General features: G+C 32.0%; 1 protein-coding gene across 1 annotated transcript; it reads right to left on the reverse strand.

The window, feature by feature from the left end:
• Positions 1–1,247: 1,247 nt before the first annotated feature.
• On the reverse strand, positions 1,248–6,685 carry LOC120127913 (mitogen-activated protein kinase 19-like). The gene is made up of 10 exons (XM_039145727.1): positions 6,405–6,685; positions 4,482–4,890; positions 4,089–4,216; positions 3,947–4,006; positions 3,219–3,368; positions 2,950–3,105; positions 2,584–2,795; positions 2,365–2,466; positions 2,015–2,163; positions 1,248–1,862 (listed from the first exon to the last, which is right to left on the reverse strand). Exons 1-10 carry the CDS (start codon positions 6,426–6,428, stop codon positions 1,438–1,440), a joined length of 1,815 nt encoding a protein of 604 aa, XP_039001658.1. The 5' UTR covers positions 6,429–6,685; the 3' UTR covers positions 1,248–1,437.
• Positions 6,686–10,447: the final 3,762 nt, after the last annotated feature.

The raw sequence follows: 10,447 nt of genomic DNA on the forward strand, positions 1-10,447 counted from the left end.
AATTGAAACTTGAATGGATTGCATTACTTCAACAAAAAGACAAAACAAAGACAAATACTAAATTCACAGGGTTTAAAGACTAAACAGTTTAGCAGTATTGGCAGCAATCGAATGAATTTAATAAGCAATCTAAATGAAATGATTAATCTATTATTGAAATTACTAGTAAACTTATCATCAATTTCAATATGAAAAACCTAATAATAATGCAAAAATTTTAAAATAAAAATAATTAAAAAAACTAACCCTCGGTGGTTGATTTGATTGATTTTCCATTTCTGACCATGTTGATTTCGTCGGAGATGGGGACGGATGTCGCCTTAGAGAGTGAGAGATGAAGATGGGACTGAGTTGTGATTTAGGGTTTTAGGTTATGAGTTGCGATTACGAGATATACTGTGGACGGTTCAGTGTTCCGATATATTAATATTCGTGTTTGGAATTTGAAAAAATATATGCGTTGCGATAATAATGGCTCTTTGAAAATCGCATTGCGATAGTCAGCATCGCGTTGCGACAGTCAGAATCGCGTTGCGATAGTCAGAATCTCGTTGCGATAGTCAGAATCGCGTTGCGATAGTCATACTCGCATTGCGATTTACATATTCGCATTGTGATAGTCGGAAAATCGCAACGCGAATTTAGAAAATCGCAATGCGATAGTCAGAATCGCGTTGCGAATCTGGAAACTGATTTGCGATATCGGAGATCGCGTTGCGAATTATCGATCGCATTGCGATTTAGTTGGTCATTTTGGCAAATCCAAAAAAAGTTGGTTAAAATCGTATATTATAAGGCATTTTTTGTCACTGAAATTATTTTCTCTAAATTAATTTTTATTTATTTCTGCAAAAATAATAATAATAATAATTTGTATGCCACAAGGAAATGGTGTTTGCTAATGAAAAGAAGGGAAATTATGTATAACAAAAGAATTATTTATTTATCACTGCATTAATTTTGTGTTGTCTATTGTTTCTATTAATGTTTCATTTGTATTCATTACATATATTGCAATAACACCATCTTCCAACTTTAAAAAATTTACACTTCAAACATTTATTATTATTATTATTATTATATTACAAAATATTTTGGGACAGTGAACAACAAAGCCTATAGGAAAAGTCAACATTGCATGTGTCAATTGTTCTTTTCTTTTTTTTTTCAAATGAAAACAAACCAAAACACTTTTTTAATAAAATTTATTATTTTGAGTCCAGTCAAGCAAAAAAATAGGATGTGCATGATTCACCAAATAATTTGAAGCAATTTATTTGATTTAGTAGAATCCAATGATACAACCTATAATTACAAAAGGGCATAATAAGAAAAAAGAGCAAACCCCAGTGGGGCAATAAGCTCATCCCCTTTCCCCAAATATAACCCCCCTAACTACACCCTCAATCTGTGGTGCAGAACTGCAGATATCAGTTTTTAAGACAATCCATATTGAACTGTCCCTACACTCCCGTGGGAGGTAACAGCCACCGCAGCAGCACCAACTGCACCAAACTGGTTCTGTGCCTGTAGAAGTTTCGTGTCGATAGGCATTCCGTCAGTTAATTGGCCGGACCTGATTTGTGGTTGGTAATAGAGATGGTTGTTAACCTCGAAAACCATTCCTTGTGCTGGTTTTGCCACCATGGTATACTGAGGTTGCAGCTTGGCCTGTGGATTCCTATCGGCTTGTATTACGGACTTCTCTTGGATTGTGGTGGTGGTCCGGAAGTAACAATGAGGGGAGATGGTCTGTGGAGGAAGGACTGCATTCCGGCAAAGGATCTTAGCATCGAAACCATCTTTAGTGTTTTTTCCATTCTCGTATGGTATGACAGATCCAACAATTCTCCCTGGTTTTGCTGTACAAAGCAAAAGGTCGATAAAAAAAACCCAGCATCAACTAAATGGTGAAACAAACAGGTACACAAACCTAATGGTTAGTAGTTTTTAGTATTAAAAATGCTTGCATGACCAGAAGCAACCTTAGGTAAAAGAACAGAATCAGTCATACCTGATGGAACCCTAGGAGGAGGCCGAGCGGTCTTTGGATTACTAGCAATGGTCCCTGTTTCTTTTTTGGAAGCCTCATATTGTTGACTTTGGCACAAAACCGAAGTCGACTGCGTATTTGGAAGGATAGTATTTGAATGAACCGTAGACCTGCAATTTAACAGAATAAAAGTTGCAAATTAGCATCTCGAGAGGGGAAGAAAAGGTGCTATATTATACATATGTCATTTAACTGGTGAGGAAATCCATAAAAAATGAGAAATATAAATGAATCCATGTTTACCGTTGCCGCCATCTCAAAGCAGCTTAAGCACTGGCATGATTAACATATCTAAAGGGAATGTGTAATACCTTGGGAGAGACACATGCTTCCTCTCCAAAGGGAAAACCGGTGCACTTCTACCACCGTTTTCCTCAAGATACGCAAACTGCTTTCTGAATTGACCAATGGCACTGCAATAAAAAAGTCACAATACAATCAATCACACTAGATAAGAGCGAGAGAAATACAAGCTAAGAAGCATTGAAATTTATGATAGATAAAGTAGGTAAATTAGATAGTATTCAAACCTTGGATAAAGAAAATTAGGTCCTCCGTTTCCATTTATATAGTCTTTGAGCAGCTGCGGATGATACTCTAGTATCTCCCTGTAAAGCAATTCCCTGATGTCCTCCTTTGTCAACCTTCGCCTCTCAAACTCAAACTCTAGCTTTGAGATCGGCTGACAAGAAGGTTCCCTCTCGATTTTAGCCAAGCCTTTGAAATAGGGATCAGCTAAAGCCTGTCACGTTAATTCAGAAAAAAGTTTCAGTATGAAGAATCTAAAAACGCAGGAAATGTAAAACATGATAAAGATATGTATGAGAAAGCTCCATTTATTACTGACTAGGTTATATTTGAAGGATGCCATATTTATGGCAGAAAAGAAAACACACCTGCTCAGGAGTTGGCCGGTACTTAGGATCAAATGCTAACAGCCTCTGCAATAGCCGCACTGCTAAAGGGTCTGCATTAGGGAACTTCTTTGAAAACGGAACAGGATGCTTTTTATGCATTTCCATTAAATATTTTCTTGCTTTGTCATTTCGAACCTGCAATTATGTAAAACAAATATCACCAATTCGCTCTAGAAAAATAAAAGCAAAGTAGTCCCCAAGGAAACAAAACACGCAAGCACACACACAAAAGGAACAAGATGCCGTACCCCAGAAATGGTTTCTGCTGAAGGTGTACCCAAAAGATCGGTGATCAATTCTAATTGATGAACTACGCTTTTTCCAGGAAATAGGGGCTTCCCTGTCAATACCTCAGCAAAGATGCACCCGATGCTCCAAGTATCAATAGCAGGTGTATACTGCAGACAGTTACCAACAAAAGTTAGACCCTTGATATATGAAGAATTTAGAAGTAACCCCCCGAGTAAAGCACTACAGAGAAACAGACAAAACCCGACACAATTACCTGAATGACAGATATTTTCAACTTCCAGGAGAGTTCAAAGTCCTCCCTGAACAACAATCATTTTAACCTAGGAATTACTGCTTATTAGAAAGCATTCAAGTATTCTTTATGTAATGAAAATGTTTCAATTTGCTAAAAGCTTGATATAGCTCAAAAAGATAAATTTGATGAGCATATTCCAATGTTGGGAAATATATCCATAATTGAATTTCTATATAAACATTGAGACCACATGATACAACGAAAACGAAAAAGGTCTATAAAAAGTTTACCAACAAAACCCAACATATTGAACTCCTAAGTGAACTAGAATGTAATACACGGTTTAACCTTGACTGCCGGTTAGAAAAAGGCAAGCAAAATCCATGCCAAGCTTTTAGTCCATGATATCATATATCATGTTTCACCATGTTGCCATTTACATTGGAAGAAAAGAATTAAGGACCATAAATGAAAAAAAAAATTCCATACCTTAGAAGAAAAAGATCCGCACAACTCTGGAGCCCTGTACCATCGTGTGGCAACGTAGTCCTGCAAGGAACATTAGAAAATAACATATAAATATGCATATTCACTAAGTGGGGGGAAAATTGAGGTGTGAGAAACTACATACTGTCCAAAAAACTGTAGTTGGGGTATCATTGAATGCAACTCTCGCGAGCCCAAAGTCACAAATTTTAAGTTTGCAATTTGCATTTGCCAATATATTCTTCGGTTTAAGGTCACGGTGGTACACATTAGCTGCAACCAAATTGTAGCAAACAGTATAAGTTTGCAATTACACTAAGCTCCCTATCAAAACCAATTTCTTATATATTACAGCATGTAAGGATATAAATGCTAGATAATACAAACTGAGGCACAGAGAATCTATTTCATTAGAGAGAGGAACTTCCACCTCTCATCAATAACAGTAAAAAAAGTTGACAATCAATTGCTAACAACCCAAAAACTATTGACAAAAGTATCATAACATTATAAACATATAAGAAAGCCAATATTTTACCTGTATGCATGTATTTCATTGCACGTAACATTTGGTAAAGGAAAAATTGGTGATGTTCACGTGTTAAATCATCATTAGCTTTTATGACTTGGTGAAGATCAGACTCCATGAGCTCAAAAACAACAAATATGTCTTTGAACTCCCTCTTCGATGGTGGCAACATTATTCGCTTAATTTCTACTATATCAGGATGTCTAAGAAGTCTTAGCAGCTTGACTTCTCGCAAAATCCTTATAGCATCAGATGCATGCTCAAATACATCCTGTATTTTCTTTATTGCTACTTTCTCCCCGGTATGAGTGTCACGCGCAGCACAAACAACTCCATAGCTTCCTTTTCCAATAACTTCAAGAATCTTATACCTGTTTGCATCCCCATATTCAGCGAAAAACTCCATCTCTTTTAGGTCCTGAAAAAGAAGAGAAAAAAAATTAGAAACATGCATGGTAGGGCCATAAGTAAATTATATATGATGAAAAGGAAAAAATAGCCGGCAGGAGAAACAACAGAATCATGCATAGTTGAATCCTACAGAAAGTACACATGTATTTGAGCAACGAAGTACAAAAAGCTAGTGTCAAAACAACGAATACAACATGGTTGTATAACGCTAACAATAATGTATATGCCCCCACCCAAAATTCGAGGTTTAAGCAAACAAGTTAAAAATCAAGTTTAACCTAAAAACATGAGCATGACATCATTTGGATTCCGATGCACAAATGAACTATGTTTAAGATGTAACAGATTCATGCAAATCTTTGCTTGAACTAGTTGTGAATAAGATAATAATTCAACCTGAAAGTGCTTGAATGAAACCCAAACCGAGTCTTCCTACAGCTTTATTAGCGATTAAAGATGCAAAAGTAAAACATTCAAAAGAGAAGCAAAAATCATTGCTTTGGGGGAACAGAATCAGCTTCTAGATGTTGCATTTAGCTTGACAGTTTCTATTAGTCAAAAATCATAGAATATATTGAAACCGAATCAATTCTTGGAATTCTCTCCAGCATAATAAAATGGAAATCAATATCATCTTTAGTAAATAAAACAAAATCTAAACAAATCCAAAAAAACTGGTAACCATCTTTATCATGGTATGAAAAAGTGAAAACATGTTTATGGGAATCAAAAACAGTGAGAAAGAATAATCCTCATTCTTCAAGAAACATTTACAACATTAAGCACTATCATAACTAAATTAACACAACGGATTAAAAGCTGCCACTGAAAGTTAATTCCTTACCTAACAGGTAATATTAAGAGACAAGAAATCACATCAAAATGATATCAACGATCATCCAATAAAAGTAAACAAATGATATATGTAGCCTACACCACAAGTTCAAAATTTTTGAAGCTTCAAGTTGATTTTGAAACCTGAAATCGAAGCAAAATCCAAGCTTCGTTTCTCATTGTGTATCCATGTTTTTTTCTTGTTTAAAGAAAAAAAGTGTGATTTAAATTTGATATGTTCTCTCTTCAGTTCCAAAATTATGCCTCATCAATCTCAGTGAAATTAAAGCCAAAACTCAATTCTGTAAAAACTCAACATAATTAACCCCTTCTAACCAAAAAAAATAAAGAAAAAACAGCTGATAAAGCTTAACCAAGACCATACCTTCTCCAAGCTATTCGACAAAAAATATATTAAAATTTTTAATAAGCTGTAAACAGGTTTATTAACTTGAAACAATAGCACCTAAACCAGATCAATTTTACAACGAAAAGTCAACGATAAAGAACAAACTTAAAAGCTTATCTTCAAATTGTGTTCAAGAAAATAATTTAAAAAAAAGGTTAATTTCTTTTACACTTTGATACACAAAACCCAGATCCTACCATTCCTAAGTGGCCAAAACTTTGAAGTTAAAAGGGGGAAAACTGATAAATGGTGAACAAACAAAAAAGAAAGAAACTAACCTTCTTCAACTGATTTTGCTGCATCTTTTCTTCAACTCAAAAAAAATAAAACACCGAAAAGTTATCTTCTTCCCTCCCTAGTTCTCCTCAAGTAAACAGAAAAATACCCAGAAATAAAAAGAACGGGATTTTCTCGGCAGCCAAATAAAAGCAGTCACGTTCGCCACCCACCAAGACCTACTTGTTACCACCCACCACGCAAGGCCGAGCCTTATTTGGCTTTTTTCTTCTTCAAACGAAAGCTTTAGAAGTTCCAAAATTTTGGGTCTTTTAAAAATCTACAAGATCTGGTAAATAGAGTAAAGAGAAAACTCTAATGGGTTTCTTTTGGATCTCAAGGAAAGCGAGATTATAAAGAGAGAGAACAAAAAAATGAAAGATCGTCGGTGAACAAAATGAAATATAAAAGCGTGTGATTTCTGGTTGTTTTCTTTCTTTATTTTAAAATTATTTTACATGGAAATAACTCTTTCTATCCACTGGTTTTAAATATCAATCATGTTTCCCCACCGGTTTTTTTTCCGGTTTGGTACTTTGTTTCTTACTTCCAGCTGGTTTTTCTTTTTTTGAATATCTAGAATTTAATTTTGATATGTTTTATCTGTACAGCTTTTTAGTGACAAAAACTAATAGAAATTTGGTTAAATTTGATAGTCAAATTAAAAATATTACAAATATATTACCCTGTTGATAATTAACGATAAACTGACAGAAAAAGTAAGTTTAATTGTTAGATTAGGTTTATTTGTTTACCGAAAAAAAAATCTAGAAATATATTGGTTATTCAAATATTTTAAATTAGTCAATAATCAGTTTATATTTATTTAATAATATCAATTTAATTTTGAAAAATATTTATTTAAGACAATTTTCTCAACTTGATAACCAAAGGCGCGTGCTATGTTTTACCGACAGATCCCGTTTGATTTTATTCCTAGTCAAATTAATCCAGCAAAAAAAGTCAATGATTTATGACCTAATTCTACAACGTGGTTAAATAATAGAGTTCATCATTTCGATACCCTTTCCTAGAAAATACTTAATTAACTTATTTATTATTCAGAAACCCTTTCATAGAAAATTCTTAATTAAGATTAACTTATTATTTTCGTAATATATAATCATAAATAATTTCCTCGATTGTGCATAGCACACACGTCTTTTTTGGTACATGCATAAATGCACATGTTGCTTATAAGCATGTAAATGAATCGAACGAATACAAACAATGATATATTTATGTACGTTTGTTTAACTTTAGTCGAACAAACGAATACGAATAACTAAACGAACAAAATTTATTGTTCGTGTTCGTTTGTCAAGAAATGTAGTTTGTTTGTGTTCGTTTATTGAAATGATAAATGAACACAAACGAATAAGCGTAAATAAAAATAAACGAAATAACATAAAATTAATTGGGTTTGTATTTGAAAAAAATCTAAATAATTTTAGGGTTTATATTTTCTTTAATTGATCTAGATATTTCTTATTTGGGTTTAAAATTTACTAGGTCTTAAAATTTTAAACGGATTTGAAGATTGAGTTGAATATAAACGAACGAACATAAATGAATGAACATAAACGAACAGATTATCGAACATTCACGAACGTAAATGAACGAACGAGTCATTTGTTCGTATTAATTCATTTAATTAAACGAACATTAAATATTGTTCATGTTCGTTTGTTTAAATAAAGAAACAAACATGAACGAACTTCTCATCGAACAGTTCATTGAACTTTCAGTTCGTTTAATGGCCTAGTTGTTCGTTCAAAATTTATTCAAAAATATAAATTAATATTGAAAAATAAGTATATTTGTGTTTTGTTTTTTTAGGGATGAAATCAATATAAAATTTTAAGAGTTAAGTATAATTAGTAATAAAATAAATATGATTCTAAATTATAATTTGACCCAAAAAAAATAGGGTCATTTAAACATAATTTCGTTCATTTGTGTATATGTGGTATTGTTGAGGGATATCTGATGATGATGGCATAGATCCAATTTATGTAACTTTGTCATTTAATTTTTAAGCTTTGTCTACTTTGTAATTCAGTTCTTGTCATCGTAAGCCCTTAATCGAGTCATTTTGTGATGTTTCAACATTCGAAGATAAATCATTACATATATTTTATGTCTCATACGAAATTCGAACTGTATACTCCTTTTTCAGACGCTTCTCGAAACTCATCGTATGACATGAAGATAAAATACGAAGATTCAATCTTAATACCATTTTGAAAACATAATATTATATTGTTAGGAATTCTGATCGATGGTGAAATCGAGAGATCCTCAACATGTAGAAATCAAACTAAAACTTTAAAATTGAGATTTTGGGATCTTAAACGTCTAAGTTCGAGTGCCATAATATATAATTATCGTATGTGGGATTTTCTTTTAGTTTTGATCTAAATTTAAATCATGTCATAGTTGAACTTCATTTAAATATGTTTTGATCTTTTTGTTTAATCGTATTTTTATATTTATTTGATTGAAAATATAATTATTTGAACATATAAACTTATTAAAAATAAATAAATTGCAATCCATTATATTATGTAAATAAAATAAAAATATTTGAATCTTGGTCACCATTTGCATATTCATTATACAATGGAAAATTAAGAGAGGGAGGGTAGGTGGCAGTCAGACCTTAGTTAATCAAACTCAAATTGAATTGGATGGAACAAACAAAAAAACATCATATTATTTGTCAAGCAGACATAGGTTTTGTTCTTTCTGTCGTTTTTTTATGTGGTTATCGAAGTTTTATCGTTGCTCATCTTTAGTTAGATAATCAAAGTTAAGGAAAGATATTATAATGGTTTTTTTCATTGGTCGGTTAAATGAATGGTAAAACTTTATCCTAATCTTAAATAAGATAATAATAATCTCAACTTTGAAAGGGATTGGTGAGAATTAGGCCACTAAGTAAACAATAAATTTGGATGAAATGTCCTAATCTAAAGGTAGGATTGTATCTTTCAAAGTGTTTAATGGTCAAGGGTCTCCCACCTACTGAAAATGGACAATAACGTTAGGAAGCTCCGTGGAGGTTCAAGAACGTTAGAAATTGATTAATATTTTATTATATTTAATATTTTATTTATGTAAATTATGTGTATAGGGTTTTCCGTAAGTTAAAAGTACTAACATTTTTTTTAATTTTATAAATATAAATAGATAAAAATAGTTCTTGATGGATTTTTTGTGGTAAAAAGATGAAACTGAAATTAAATTTTAACTAAGTTCTTAATATTATTTTTTAAGCATCAAAATTAAGTAAATGAATTAGACTATTTGGAGGTTCTTCTAAGATTCTTAATGCTTCAGAATTCAGATTGATCACATGCTAGGTTTGCGAGGTGATCCGTGCACTTGTTACATTATCGGAAAATGTGTCGAACTTCCTTCGCCTACCCTCCTTACATCATGTGCATACAATCTTTAACTAAAGTATGTGCTGAATGTTCGTGAGTAATATGCTATTAAATAAAGGAATCGATCCTAAAACTATATATAAATTTTGGTAAAATATAATACTAGTATAAATTATTGATTTGATTAAATTTTCATAAAAATATTATCGTTGACATCATATAATTTGAGGTTTGAATACGACGTACACAAATAATTATTATATTTAATATGAAAATAGATAATATTATGTATAGTCGAATTAAAATAAAAATATTACATATACATTTGAATAAAAACTAAAATTATATATATAATTGCATCAAATCCAAATTCATATATCAACTATACATTGCATTAAAGTTTATTTGTAAATTTAATATTTATTCATTAAATAAAGTTCCAACTCGTGCCATTTATATATGAACCACTTGTTTTTTTTCGGTTTCATTATTAATTTATTATTAAAATGAAAGTGGGATTATTAATATTACTATAGTCTATAAACTTGTTGATGAAAGGTCGTGCATCACATCAAACATGCATCAACATTTGAAGCTTTTATATAATATCGAGGAACCAAATTTGTCGTGTCCCCACCAAATTATGTTGTCTTCTT

Source organism: Hibiscus syriacus, unplaced genomic scaffold (assembly GCF_006381635.1).
Source record: "Hibiscus syriacus cultivar Baekdansim isolate YM2019G1 unplaced genomic scaffold, ASM638163v2 tig00110472_pilon, whole genome shotgun sequence".
Lineage (NCBI taxonomy): Eukaryota > Viridiplantae > Streptophyta > Magnoliopsida > Malvales > Malvaceae > Hibiscus > Hibiscus syriacus.

Bases quoted from the DNA above. Each gene is read 5' to 3' on its own strand.
- LOC120127913 (XM_039145727.1), bottom strand. From the start codon at position 6,428: ATGCAGCAAAATCAGTTGAAGAAG. The intron at 4,891-6,404 runs GTTAGTTTCTTT...CTTCTTTTTCAG, and splicing joins AGCAAAATCAGTTGAAGAAG to GACCTAAAAGAGATGGAGTT. The intron at 1,863-2,014 runs GTATGACTGATT...TGCTTTGTACAG, and splicing joins TCCTCCTAGGGTTCCATCAG to CAAAACCAGGGAGAATTGTT.